Below are 15497 nucleotides of genomic sequence, written 5' to 3'. Positions count from 1 at the left end.
ATGGTGTATTTTATTTTTTGGAATCCTCTAGAATCATGTTCAGTGAACTTTCTTGTGAATAGCTAGAATAGTATTTTAGGCTGTATGAGTCAAGAGGCAAAGTTGAGGATATTATATAGGTTCTTATATAACAAGAAAGAAAACAAATATCTATAATTTTTTTTTTTTTTTTGAGACAGAGTCTCACTTTGTTGCCCGGGCTAGAGTGAGTGCCGTGGCATCAGCCTAGCTCACAGCAACCTCAGACTCCCGGGCTTAAGCGATCCTACTGCCTCAGCCTCCCGAGTAGCTGGGACTACAGGCATGAGCCACCATGCCCGGCTAATTTTTTTGTATATATATATTTTTTTTTTTTAGTTGGCCAGATAATTTATTTCTATTTTTGGTAGAGACGGGGTCTCACTCTTGCTCAGGCTGGTCTCGAACTCCTGACCTCGAGCGATCCACCTGCCTCGGCCTCCCAGAGCTAGGATTACAGGCGTGAGCCACCGCGCCCGGCCGCTATAATTTTTTGTAACACAGGTCTATTAATGAGCACATTTGGCCGGCGGTGGCTCACGCCTATAATCCTAGCACTCTGGGAGGCCGAGGCGGGCGGATCGTTTGAGCTCAGGAGTTCGAGACCAGCCTGAGCAAGAGCGAGACTCCCATCTCTACTAAAAATAGAAAGAAATTAGCCAAACAACTAAAATATATACAAAAAAATTAGCCGGGCATGGTGGCGCATGGCTGTAGTCCCAGCTACTCGGGAGGCTGAGGCAGGAGGATCGCTTGAGCCCAGGAGTTTGAGGTTGCTGTGAGCTAGGCTGATGCCATGGCACTCCAGCCTGGGGAACAGAGTGAGACTCTGTCTCAAAAAAAAAAAAAAATGAGCACATTTGAATTTGTGGATGGACACTGAAAGGAGAATTTCGTATAATTTTCATGTGTTACTAAATATTATTCTTTAAAATTTTTTCAACCATTTAAAACTGTAAAAACCATGCTTAGGTCACTGGCCATACACAAACGGGCTGGCTGAATTTGGCCAAGGGGCTTTAGTTTTTGAACCCTTACTCTAGAACATGGGTTTCTTAACCAGTAAGTAGTCCACAATCCCACACCAGGGATGAGTGTCATAGGGTCCTTGAACTTCCTGAGATCACAAGCAACGTATCGTGCATACATGAATTTTTCTGTGGACAGAGTCCACAGCCTTCATCTGACTCTCAGAGAAATCCCAGACTCAAAAAAGATTAGGAGCCACTATTCTTGAGATACTTCATTAATTTTTAGGAGATATTTTCTGAGTGCCTGAGAGTTCCTAGGCACTCTGCAAGTCACTGGGAACTCATGGGAATTTCTACCATAGAAGCTAATACTGCTAACAGAGGCACTGAGGGTAAATACTTGTCAGGTGATCTTCTTATTCATAAATTAGCCTGGAATGTCCACCATTCTTGTTGGTTTTACAGGACTCAGGAAGATGCAAATTCATACCTCTGGTTATGGGAGGAAAAGCCTTTTCATATTTTCAAGTATTTAGTAAATAATTTAGGCTCAGATTTGAATCTCTGAGACATATTTTAACGTCTAGACCATTTCAGGCTATGAAGAGAAATCAGATTCAATGTATTAAGAACACTTTTCTTTAAAGTAAACATTAACCCACAGAGAGGTTCATGTTAGCTCAACTGACATCAAGGGCTGCGATATGGGTAGAGGCAGGATTAAAGTTGCTCATTAAAGCTGAGCTTGTGAGCTTGCAGGCTGCTTGACTTAACCTGTGGCTGTTAGTCAAAGCTAAGCCCTGGAATGTTCAAATCATGAAATAGAGTAGCTACCCTGGGGCAGAGGTGGTGGTGAGAAAACAGAAATGTCCATTTGAAAATAAATAAGCAGCTTAGAACTTCCGGCCTCTGCCCCAGGGTTGAGAATGGAAGAACTTGCTTTTTCTCAATAAACAGAGTTATACAATGAAATTTATACTCAAGGAGGAAATGGTTATAAAAGCTAGGATACTGGCCTTAAAACCGAAAGGTAGCACAGTATAGTTTGTGGTGAAACCTTAGAAAAATCTAAATATTTTCAGCAAGACTCTTACATTTTCTATATAGACTAATAATTAACTTACAGCTTTTTTTCTCATACACTTGGAGCATATAGCAAACCTAAGAAGGTTAAAATGTATTCTGAAGAAAGCAGAATTCAGCCAGGAAAATCTCCCTGGTGAGTCACCCCAAAAAAAGGAAAGAAAAAATTTACGGAAGTTCAGAGCTACCATAAACAGAAAGCATTGCTTACATGTACATTAAACTTAAATATTATTAATCGATCAGTATTTATTACTGATTAATGATGTTTTTAATCTGGAAAATTCACCCACCTCCAGGGCTTTCTTTCAGTTCAATAATTGATAGATGTAGTAATAGTCCTCAGTTTTGTAAAAGGCAAAAGCAGAAAGTATCCAGGAGAATGGGATGGTGTCTTCAGTGAGAAATTTACTAGGACACAGAGAGAAAACAGAAAGTGAAATGAAGAGTACTATTGTGTGGTTCAAAAATGGAGTTTTTACCATCAGACATTCTTGCTGATTTTGAGACAACTATGATTTATTGAATTGAGAAAGTCTGCGTTATTGCTGAAGTATGCCTGGGTGGCTGTTTCCAGGAGATTTCCTTTTCATATAAAATAATGTCACATCAACTAATTCCTGAGCTTCACTTCTCATTGGATGAGAAGTATCCCATATCCTTGTAGCCTCTTAAATCATAATATCTAGCTGGGCTGGGTCAGCCCTTGGCTATTTGTGCCCCAAACCTTATAGCCCCTCCTCTGACTACTCATCATCTTTTCTGGCACATGGTGTTGTCCCTTTCCTCTTCGGACTCTTCGCCACCATGCCTTCTGTACTCACCCTAGTGAGTCTTGCCAGTTTATGGGGCTAGATTTTTTTTTTACCCTTACTAATGTACCAATCAGCTAATTTGATAAACTCCTATAACATAGAGTGCTAATGTGGGAGGACTTTCTTCCAAGCTGAATGTGGTTTATAACAGGGGCTTCTTGGAATGCTGTGCTGGTGACAATTTCAAGTCTGTGTGGGGCTGGGGCAATGAGTATATATTGCCCCTCACTTTGTAGTCCACAGCCTCCTATTCTACTTGTTTTTAGAGCTGTTCCTATTAATGTGATTTAGCAGCTATAGGCTCAGCTTGACAATGCAACAGATTCATTATATTTTTAGTGAAAGGAAATCAAAAAAGCAAAAAAGCATACATGTAATACACAGACACCACCAGTTACTCAATAACTACCTTATAGAGTCACTATTAGAAATGTAATACATTTAATCATGATTTATTATTCATTCATTAAATTGTCAAAATTTATTTTAAAAATTTATCATTGATTATATCTGTCAGTCATTCGCTAAATATTGGGTATATAGGGGAGAAATCAAAGAAAGTATAACCACATTGAGAAGAAAAGATGCTCACATGTGGAACAAACCGGAAAACAGTACAGTAAAGGGATACATTATGTAGTTATAGATAATAAAGGCAATATACATATTAAACTCTTTGAGTCCAGAACTTTTAAAAATGGAAAAACCAGTAATATGCCTTTGCATTTCTCAGGCTTTTCATTACATGTTATACTGTAGTTTATGTACCATATAATCCTGTTATCTTATCTCTTCCTGCCTGGCAGGGATCCTTGTAGCATTTCCAGGGCCTTGTTTTGAACTGTGAGTCTCATCTGGCCCCCTAGATAAAGATAAGTCTACGCAAGTCAGATTAGTTTGTGAAACAGGACATCTAATCAAAAAAATAATGACGTATAATGTCCATACCAATCTTATTGTAGGAAGATGGCAAGAAATTGTTAAAGCACTCACTTTTTCTAATCTATCCCTTTCTTCCTTGACTTTTTTTTCTCTTTATTGTCAGTGGGCCAAGAAGAGAGAAGCAAGGCCAGTGTTTGGTAGTACAGATGGGACCTGTGGTAGGACAGCAGCCTTTTTGAGCCAAGCAGTACTGATGGGGAAGGGAAAAGAAGAGGGTGGAAGGAAGGGGGCATTCAGGAGTACCTGAAGTCTGCCTGCAAAGGCCATGCCTGTGTAAGGAGACACAGAAGATTGTCCTATATGCGATATCATTGGTGACAGGGATTTTAGGTAAAAAAAAGGAAATACATGTGGAACATACTCTAGCAATGAGATTTAATTTGGCCAATTCACAACTGTTAAAAAACCATGTGGCCTGTTTTAACAACTTATCAATAAATTTGTTCAAGAGATTTGTTGGTTTAAAAGAAACTTCTATATGGGAATTAGTATGAGACTAAAAATAAATCAGAAGAAACAATGGTAGATGTTGATATGGCTTAGGATTCTGATATTTCTGAAAGAATGCCTCCTTGTGTAATAATAGGAAGAATCTGTTTGCATCTAACACCTTTTTTTTTCTCTTTTAAACATACAGACTTCTTTTCCTATGACACCATCACTTGCAGCTAATCCTGCCATGGCTTTCAACCCTTACTTACCTCATCCTGGGATGGGCCTGGTTCCTGCCGAACTTCTACCACACACACCTTTTTTGATTTCTGGAAACCCACCTCTCGCATTGCCAGGAGCTCCTGTTCAAAAAGTGATGCGTTCAGATAAACTGGAGGTATTTATGAAGAAATATATAAATATCTGTAAGATAAATATTAACCTTATGCATAAAGTAACATTCTCAGAGCCCATTGTGTTGAGTGTTTTAAATAAGTGCACCCAAGTTTTTTAGCTTACAGAGGGCTTATGGAATATAACCTCAGAAAAATGTTAAACATTTTATTAGTGTAATCATACCCTGTTATGAAGTACATTGATTCAGTTATATAGTAGGTGAAACAATGTTTTAAATATACCCAGCCATAGTATACTTTGGCAGCCTTTTGACCAAATCCAAATTTTAGAGAACAAATTTATTAAAAGGATTTGTTCTGTGAAGTTTGGATCCAGTTGAGGGGCTGCACTTGGGGATCTGGAGGGCCACATGTGGCCTTGGGGCCGCAGGTTCCCCACCTCTGGGTGCTATGGCACAGGAAGTCTCAGTGGAAATGCTCCTTGCACTCAGACTCCAGCTTTACAGAATGCAATTACTATGTTTGTTAATGAGTCTTTACTTGCTGGAACAATGAAACTGAAAAAAAAGTAGACTGATATAAAAAGTAGACTGTAATCTCTATGATTGCAAAATGTAAAGTTCTAGGAATGTAGAATGTAAATGAATCTCATAGTGTGTAAACCTTTTTCTCCATTTTAAGAATGATGCACTAGATAATAAATAGCCCTTGATGCCTAAGAAAATGTAAAAGAAATTTCAAAACAGCTTTTTGATTTATTGAAATCTTTGTCTTCCCTTAATTGTCATTCTTTGAACATTGAAATAAATAATTAGTTGATTTCTCACAAAGTCAGCTCCATTGGCAGCCCCTTAAATGCCTGGTTAATGTATTGTAGTAGAATCTGATTGTACATGTAACTCAGTCATGGTTCACAAGTTGGCTGTGGAAGACCAACAGTGCATTGCTGGGTGATAAAGACTCGTCTTGGACCTTTAAAAAATGAATTACACTTAGGCTGTGTATTAACTGGAGGATTAAAATTGGTTTTTGATAATACTTTTCAGTACTCTTATTTCAATGTAAGGAAAACAGTTAATTTTTCTTTGGGAAGAATGGAATTGTTTTCTAGGAGTGGAAATTCTGTCTGTGTTTACGTCTCATACTGAATATGGCTATACATCATCCTTCATCTTTTTAGATTTTTTCCTAACTAATATATACAATTACTCTTACATTCACTGGCAAAAAAAAAAAAAAAACCAGTCACCTTCCAGTCATCAATGTATGTATGTGTGTGTATGTGTTTTTCTCTTTAAGGTTTGCCGAGAATTTCAGCGTGGAAATTGTACCCGTGGGGAGAACGATTGCCGCTATGCTCACCCTACGGATGTTTCCATGATTGAAGCAAGTGATAATACTGTGACAATCTGCATGGATTACATCAAAGGTCGATGCTCCCGGGAGAAATGCAAGTACTTTCATCCTCCTGCACACTTGCAAGCCAAACTCAAGGCAGCTCATCACCAGATGAACCATTCAGCTGCCCCTGCCATGGTAAGAACAGGCCTGGACTTGTGGCCTCTTTAGGGTAAATGACTCAAATATTCCCCAATTTGTCTAATATCCTGTAACCATAATCTTAGATAGTCATGAGTGGACCTTAATATGAATAGTCAAGGTTATAAACTAGAAAAGAGGGAACCTATTTATTCTACTTTATTTGCTACAATTTTCTAAAGATAATTATTTAAAAGCTTTACTAATGGTCTTAACTTACTGTGCTCTTTCTCCCATTTTCAGAGAAAGGCTAAATTATATGATTTAAACAGTAAATTATTTTTGAGTGCTTTTATAGTCTAAACTATTCATAATATCCTAGAAAGGCAGAAAGTTGCCTCTCTGCTCTATGAGCCACTTTCAGGGACACTTTGTTACTAATATCTTTAATGCCTTTCCAAAACAGAGCACTTAAAAGATGAGATATTAAGTAGTTTATAATTTCCCAAAAGTTAATTTGAGATTATTTCTCCTTTTTGGAGGCATGGTATTGAGGACAAAGGCAGCAGCCTGCTAAGGCTGGGGGAAAATTTCTACATGGTTAGGAGAAGAGGCCTGCCTTTTGAGTTGCCCTAGCAAGTCAGTTGTGGGGAAAATTTAGTTCTGTTTAATTATACTGAAAGGTAGGAAGTAGGGAAAAATTTGTGTTATGCTACAGTATGACAAGTTGAGAACAAAGAACTATGATTACTTAACTTTGTCACAACTGTCAATTATTTTGATGTGCTGATTGATACTTATTTCTTTTTCTACCTGGATATTTCCACATGCAATAGGGTATAACAACCACAATAGGGGATAAAACCTTGAGGAAACCTCATGTTCCCTGGCTATGGAAAAAACACTTATATGACCCTGAAGCTGAGAAGATGCACTGTGAGCTAAATCTCCTCATGTGCATTTACAGTTCAGAGTTCCATGGCAGAGACCTTATTTTTTCACAAGAGAGATACATTTATTTTCAAACATCCCTATTAAGAAGGCTAATGTCATATGGGGTTGAAATTTATTTTGCTGCAACTCAAACTTCACAATACAAGTTAATCTCTAGCCCATATGAGAGTGATTCTCACATCTCCTCTCTAAGCCAAATATGCTTAATTTCTCCAATCTGTGGATACTGGCTGAAACCAGCTGAAAATGGTCCATAATAGGTGAAACCAGTATTGACTGGCTGAAACCAGTCAAAACTAACTGAAACCAGTAAAAAAGGGCCTAAACTAGTCAAAAGACGTCTAAACCACATGAAACCTGTACAGTTGAAAACAACTGAAACCAGTCTGCACTGGTCTAAACTGGCTGTGATGGGTGTAACACAGACTTAATAGGTCTAAACCAGCTGAAACCAGTCTAAAACAGCCTAGACTGGAATAAAGCACTCTGAACCAGCTGAAAGCAGAATAAAATGGCTGTACCTGGTCTAAACCAGTCCAGACTGGTGCAAATTGGCTGAAGCTGGTCTAAACCAGCCCAACCAGTTGGAACTGGTCTAAACCAGACTAAGCAGGCTAAAACCAGTCTGACCTGGCTGAAATCAGTGGAAACCAACCTCGGCCAGATTTAGCTGGCTGAAACTGTTCTGAACTACCTGAATCTGGTCTGAACCAACAAACTGGTCTGAACCATTAGAAACCATTCTAAACCCAACTTACCTGGCTGAAACCGGTCTAAGCTGGCTGGGACCACTCTAAACTGCCTGGAACCAGTATAAACCAGCCCAAACCATTCTATACTGGACTGAGCCAGTGAGAACCAGTTTAAGCAGTTGAAACCAGACTAAAACAGCTGAAACTGGTTTAAACCAGTCTAAAGCAACTGAAACCAGACCAAAGTGGCTGAAATTGGTCTACATCAGTTGAAACTAGTCCAAACCAGCTAAACCCAGCCCGAACTGGCTGAAACCAGATGTAACTATTCTAGACCAGCCTAAACTGGCTAAAACCAGACCAAACTGGGGGAAACTGGTTTAGACCAGTTGAAAACAGTCTAAACTACACTAAGCCAAAAGAAGCCAGTCTATACCAGCGGTAACCAGACCAAGCTGTCTTAAACTGGTCTAACCAGCTGAAACCGTTCTGAACTGGCTAAATCTGGTATAAATCCACTGAAACTGGTCTAGACCAGTTTATTCCAGTGGAAACTAGTCTAAGCTTTGTCTGGTTGAAATCAGTCAAGTCTGGTTGAAAATGGTCTAAGCTTTTCTACACAATCAGAAACCAGTCAAAATTATCTGAAATAAATAACAGACCTCACAATAGTTTTCTGACAGCACAGTTCCCAGAAGAAAATAGAGATACCTTGAGGCCTTGGTTATCCACAGGAAGGAGATCGTGGCATGACCATTTTTGGCACATGGAAGGCTACTTACCAGAAGTGTTGGTGTCTCCCTAAGAACTTAGAGCATACTGAATTGTTGCTGGGACATGTTTTTTAACTAATGTGCAATTTGCTGAGAAAAAAAAAATGTAAAGTAATGTTAAACTTCTCCAGTGAATCTGATCCAGCGGCAAGTTTGACTAAGTATCATAGCACAGTGGGATTTTGAAAGGATTGTAGACATGAAAGGAAGGTTTAAAAATGCTAATAAGTTTTGGAATTAAACCTTACAAGTATTTAACAAACCATATGGTACATACCAAAATGCACAGTAAGCTACTATAAATGAGAACTGTATACATTTTGCTAAATACCTGGCTAAGGTAGGCAGTGGGGGAGGAATGATTCATTTGCTTTGTCCTTACATGTTAGTTAAGAAATATACAGTTGTAAGATTTGAACCTAAAGTCTTTGCATTAATTGGATTTTATTTTATGGGGCTACGTGTCAGACTCTGATCTACCAACATCTGTTTTATCACATATCTACCATTTGTCTCCTAGATCCATATTGGAATTTTAAGTGGCAGAAATCTCCTTCCTCCTTTATCTGTTGCTTTTGCTAATCTCATCTTTGTAGATTAATAGATGAGCATCACAGAGATGTTCATTTTAAATGATTATTTTCTGTAATAGCTTTCTATTGCATCCTGCCTCAATGAGGTCTAAATTAGTGAAGTTGGAAAGCTTTTTTTTTAAGTTTTTTTTTTTCTGTTGGACTATCTACTCTTCTAGTTTCACTGGTTAATCACAGTTGGTTACCTTGCTGTGGGGCCACTGTTTATTCAAAGTCTTGCTCAATGGATACCCTTACAGAGGATTCCTGGGCCATATCTGCTTGCTTGGTTTGTGTATGTGTTTTACTTTCTCTGGTACTAATGATTAATCCACCCTTGCCCCACAGGCTCTACAGCCTGGTGCACTGCAACTGATACCAAAGAGATCGGCATTTGAAAAGACCAATGGAGCCACCCCGGTCTTTAATCCCAGTTTTTTCCACTACCAACAGGCTCTGGCTAACCTACAGCTCCCGCAGCCAGCATTTATCCCAGCAGGTGAGTACACAGCTCTGGGCACTGCAGTGAGTCTAGTAATGTTGTAAATGTATATAATCCAAAGAAGCTTCAAAAGAGCTTTTACAAGGGGACCGTTGACATATATTTTGATTAGAAATAAAACTAGTCAGTTATGCTTGACCTGCTGGTATCTAGAACAACCTGTTTTTCTAATGATTCCTGAAAACTAATGGTTTGAAATCAAACAAGGAAAAGGTATCAACATTGTTCTTTTTAGCATTTCTTATTTTTTTCTTCTTATGATTGAGTCACTTGGTTCAGTCTCAAACTAATTCCTTGACTCTTAGGTACCACTTTCGCAGACAGTGGTCTGCTGTCAAAAAAAAAAAAAATTCCAGCTTCATTATTATGAAAATCTGTGGTCTCCATATCGTTGATATGCCAAAGGTAGTTATAATAAAACTGCCCTTAAAGTTCTAGTGTAGTATAGTATATATAAAACTGGTAGTTTTAGCCTCTAACTCTCGAACCAGGTAATATAAAAAAAGTTTATTATATTTTTCTGACACTTTGCAGCATATTTTATGTTTCCTCTTACATTCAACTATACTGAATAGCATAATAATTTTGCACCAAATTGAATAGAAAAATTTAAGCCAGAATTTTATTCAAATAAATATCATATATGGGGAGAAACAATTTTCTTCCAGTGGCTTAGTACTTTAAGAATGAGCATATAGTCTCTTAGGAAGAAATTAAAAATACACTAGAAGCACATTAGATTTTTTTTTTTTTGCCAGAATCCTAAATGCCCTCGTTTGGAAACTATTATTAAATGAAATGAACATATGTTTTAAAAATTAATTTAGAAAGCCATGATAATTATATAAACATGCTAAACACATAGTATTGTATAGTTGGACTTGAAAAAGCCCATTGGTTAATTAGTAAATTAATCAGTTAATTAATTTTGAATGAAGCCATGCAAAAACCAGTCTTTAGTTACTAACCACAATAGTTCTTCATGACAATCATTTAAATAACAGTTTTTATGCATTTATATAATAATTTCTGAGGGGAAAATGGAATTCTTTAGCACTTTTTACATCACTTATAATAAGTAATTATTGATATCTAATAATTTAGACTTTTTCTCTAAACCTAAGAAAAAAATAATGTCCACAGAGTAAAAGAGAAAACCAGTATGAGGTGAGTTGAGGTGACTTTATTTCTGGCATTTTTTGCTTCAAAAATTGTGCTAAATTTACCCAAACCTGAGATCATTCCACCCCAGTTGCTTCCAATTTGTCTTGTAGCTATGGAATGAATTTGGTAGCCCAGGAAATCTAGCCAAGGTGGTTGAAGGTAATAAAAGTTATGTTGTTCATTCTAGATTTTCTTAATACTGCAGTTACTTAGTTTAGAAGTTAGACTTTTCTTTTCCAGATTTGGCTAATATAAAATCTAGATTTATAAGCAAGAATGCCAGAAAAATCCTCTTCCCCTTAATTAATAGCAAAATAAAAAGCTATCCAGCTGAGAGCCCCCTCTTAATAGAAAGCTTATTTGTTTGTTCATAGTCAAGTCCTCGGTTACAATGAGGTGGAGGCAGCAGTGTTCACAGATTAATGCTTTCAGTAGAAATATGGGCACAGATAACAGATCCTGGAGCATATTTTGAAAAAAAAATACGTAATAAAATACTCCTTTTTATGATAAAAAGTATTTAGGATATATTTGTCCAAAACATGTAATTTAAGTGATATAATTCCTTTAAAGGGAAATTAAAGTTCTTTTTTGTACCTAAGAATCCAAGAATTACTTTGATTACCTGGGTTTGTGATCTTCAAGCTAATCTGTAATTGTAAGCATGGGAGATTACTGTATTTGCATGTGCTGATTAATTGATAAAAGAAAATATCTTTCTAGTTAAAATTTATTTCTATCAGTAAAGCTTTAATAATGAAATATCTCTTTTCTTTACTTTCCACGCTTTTCTGCATGGTGTACAGGGCCAATACTGTGCATGGCACCCGCTTCAAGTATTGGTAGGTTTTGTATAAAAATTCTCAACTTTTTCTAATCTGAAAAACGTGTTTTTCTGTTGTAACTATGAAATAGATGAGTAACTGAAAGATGTGGCTGGAATTTTTCTGAGTACTTAAGGTTCAATATGGTGCTTTCTTCTTCATGTCTTTGTGGAATCAAAATAGTCCTACTTTTTCAAGTCCTAGTTGGTTGCCACTGTGGCCAAATACTGACCCTGTCATTTCTCTATTTCGACCCTAAAAATAGCAACTGGAATATTTAAAAATATTTCTTTACCTGGCCAGACTGGGCAGTTTTGTTCTTAGCTTTACATCTCTCATTTAAAAATTATAAAATACTTCAAATGTATAATTTATAAAGTAAAATGAAACAATGCCTCCCCCCAAAAGTTATCCATACAGTGTAAACCATTCAATACTCAGATGGTGAGAAAGGATAAGTTACGCAAAGCTAGAGCATTCTGCAATGCTCCATTATGAATTCTGTAGTGTTTTAGGCCGAAGCACCAACTACACAGAAACTAGGCACAACAGAATCATTTCTTTGGGCGTTATGTGATTTTTAACAACCAGTTACATGTAGAACTTTTAGTTACCTATCAACACAATCACTAACACTGAAGAGGATGAGAAAGGAAGTGGAAGTTCACAGCTCCTATAGTCCTCGTGGGCACCAGGAACAGACCAGGAGAAAATAGCTGTGTTCAACACAGGGAGGAATGATCCCACCCCACCCCACCCCACTATCTCATATCAATCCAGTTCTTCCCATCCTTTTTGAGAGTTTGCAACAGCTTGACCTCCATCCCATTAGTGGACCAGAGTAGATGCAGAGCCCAGAAGGCACTACTAACAGGCTTCTTGAGATAGAACGAAAGATCAAAATGAAATGACAACCACATAGTAGCAGCATTCACTAACCTATCAATACCCTAACCCTGGCAATGTAGGTGAGACCTCTGTCATTGAGGGGTTAGCTGTCCCCTGTGGGAACTAACTAAGAACAGACTTCTGCAAGTTTGAAAAATGTGTCTCTGTCTTCACATTTTGTGATTGTTTTCTCAGGGATGTTCCTTTGTCATTTCACCTTCAGAGCTCCGCTTAGGAATGCAAACTGCATGCTTTAGTGGTGCTGCTTCCTGTACAATTGCCACAATCCCAAAGGGAAAATGAGTGCTCTTAGAATTGGCGTGTAAGACAATAAGGGATGGCTATAGGTAATGGGTAACTAGAGATGAGTGGAAGAGATTACTACAGAGATGCTGTAGTACCATTTGGGGTACATTTTCAGTTTCTATGACATGGCATATGTCAATTTTTCTCTCTCTGGCCATTCACTTTCTCTGTAGACTTTCAGAAAATCTGAATTCAATGGATGTAGGCATGATAAATTATTATATATGCATACTTGCCATTCACACATTGCCATTTACACATTAATTCCCCGGTTTGCTTTCCAAAATGAGCTAGAAATTAGAAAAGCATCCAAAAAGCTTTCAAAATGAGATAGAAACTAGCAAAAGCAAAGAGAAAACATCCTGAAAGAGATTTTGCAGCTGCTAGCCATTGTAGCTGTAGTATTTGCTTTGAAAAGAAGATTTACTATGAAGTACTCCATGTATTTGTTTGACACATAGCCAAAGTTTCCAAGAGTTTGCCAGAGTTGTACTTAAAAACCTGTACACATAGTTCACTATATTCTTCATATCTGCTCCCCTACCACATACTCACAATCAAACTACCATTTTTTGGGCATGCAGATCAGGTAAGTATACATATAACTGTCCCTTTGCACCTGTAAGTCTAGTGACATCACTCATGGCTGTAAGTCAGTGAAGCCAAACACCAATTTATAATTCCCTAATCCCCTTGTAAATGTGCAGTCTGGTTACTTGTCTGCTTAACTAGCTTCGTATAGAAAGCCCTGGTAATATCAGATTTTTTTCTTATGTAATCATTAAAATGATAACCCCTTCCAAAAATTTGGCCTTTTGAGTCAACTACAATGTGATTCTGCTCAAAAATTTACTAAATGTTGAGAATGTTCTGTTTTCCTTAATGGTAACTATAATTGGCTTTCCCCTTTCTCTTTTTTAATTTTTCCCCCTTCCATGCTGTGTTGCTTTGCACTGACTGTGATTGCATGCTGCACCCTGATGTGTCCATCATGATGATGTCACATGGCTTGTTGCTGTGATACCTACCACGCCCCATTCCATCGTATATGTCATGGTTGCATAAACGCTCCACTCTCCTGTATGTTGCTTCCATGGTTTCCTACTGAAAGTGCCCATGATGCACGGTGCTACACCTACCACTGTGTCTGCAGCAACAACACCTGCCACCAACGTTCCCTTCGCTGCAACAGCTACAGGCAATCAGGTTTGGCCATTTATTTTACCTGTTCAGACCTAGATAACTATAATGTGTGGGTAAGGCATAGTATATGCTTTTTGTTTTTTTTATCTTTTATTTTTTATTTATTTATTTTTTTTTAAGACTAGTCAAGTGCAGTAGTGAGGAGGGGGGAAAGTAGTAGAACAAGGAGTTCAATCTGTAACTGACTGTGAACAATCAAGTGAGATAACTCACTACCGTCGGACCAGCCCGTATATGCTTTTTGGATTCACAAGAGACATTAATTCATATTCTTATGTGTTTCTTAAGCAAGTGTCATATTTAGAAGTTTTTTACTATTTACTTTTATTTTTCATTTTTTAAATTTTTTATTGAGACAGGGTCTTGCTCTGTGGCCTGGGCTATTGTGCAGTGGTGTGATCATAGCTCACTGCAACCTCAAACTCCTGGGCTCAAGCAATCCTCCTGCCTTAGCCTCCCCAGTAGCTGGGGTTTCAGGCATGTGCTACCACACCTGGCTAATTTTTCTATTTTTTGTAGAGACAGGGTCTAGCTCTTGCTCAGGCTGGTCTCGAACTCCTGGCCTCAAATGATCCTCCCAAAGTGCTAGGATTACAGGCACTGTGCCCAGCCTTAGAAGTTTTATGTTTGTGTATATTCTAGAGTGATGAGATAGCAATAGAGCAATAGAGCTTTGCTATTCATCCTGAGATTAATCAGCAGACTTTTACTCATTTTTAATCAGTTACTAGATGTTAATCTTGATATTCTATATCTGATTATTGCTATTGCACCAATCCTCAAATATATACTTAATATTTCTTAAATGCTTCTTCACTGGTCAAGAGAAGAATTTATTTTAGTTCACTGCCATTTTTGGTTATTGTGTTTGAGCTTTAACAGTGCAATCATCACCTTTACCTTCAGATCCACTGGAGAGAAAGCAAGATATCACATTTCATTTCTTTCCAAGGCATAGATATACTTATCATTTCTCAGTGATTACATTAGAAATTCCTTCTCATATGGACACTAGGTGTGCTTGTATTATTTTGATTTTCCAGGCAGAGTCACAAAGCAAATTATAAATTATGGGGAGTCTTAAAATTGTAAGCAGATACATATAATAATTATTGTATAATGTTATGGCCATTTTGCCTTATTAAAGCAGTAACCATGCTTACAGACTGTAAGTTCTACTGCTGTTTAAATTACAAGTATGATAACCATAAAGCATACAGAGCAATTAATTCACTGAAGGAACAAACCACTTTCTAAGCTTTGCATTGTAAAATCACATATTAGTGCAAATGGTTAATATGTCTAAAATTTTCTGTGAAATTGATTATGATTATTGATTACCATGTCCAAGCAGTGAACAAAATAAACAGACTTCTCTCAAGAAACTATTTTAATCTAAAATCTTTTTTACTGCTATAGATACCCCAATTATCAGTAGATGAACTGAATAGCAGCATGTTTGTTTCACAGATGTAGAAGTTACCAGTAGAACAGTAAGTTTCTTTAAGTATTAATATAAATAA

At 37.4% G+C, this 15497-nt stretch overlaps 1 protein-coding gene across 9 annotated transcripts in view; it reads left to right on the top strand.

Annotated features, from left to right (window-relative positions):
• MBNL3 (muscleblind like splicing regulator 3) overlaps positions 1–15497 on the top strand; it is a 119939-nt gene that overhangs the window by 80437 nt on the left and 24005 nt on the right. For 3 of the 9 annotated variants that reach the window (XM_045538597.1, XM_045538605.1, XM_045538604.1), the window contains 6 exons: positions 4467–4658; positions 5917–6153; positions 9436–9586; positions 11560–11595; positions 13883–13977; positions 15394–15467. In XM_045538597.1, coding sequence (XP_045394553.1) covers positions 4467–4658; positions 5917–6153; positions 9436–9586; positions 11560–11595; positions 13883–13977; positions 15394–15450 — 768 coding nt within the window. In that variant the 3' untranslated portion in view covers positions 15451–15467. The remainder of the gene's footprint in view (positions 1–4466; positions 4659–5916; positions 6154–9435; positions 9587–11559; positions 11596–13882; positions 13978–15393; positions 15468–15497) is intronic. The other 6 variants (XM_045538598.1, XM_045538600.1, XM_045538606.1 and 3 more) reach the window with 4 other exon arrangements.

This window comes from Lemur catta, chromosome X (genome assembly GCF_020740605.2).
Source record: "Lemur catta isolate mLemCat1 chromosome X, mLemCat1.pri, whole genome shotgun sequence".
NCBI lineage: Eukaryota > Metazoa > Chordata > Mammalia > Primates > Lemuridae > Lemur > Lemur catta.
The sequence above is the reverse complement of the archived record's forward strand: the minus strand, read 5'-3'. Positions and strand labels throughout refer to the sequence as shown.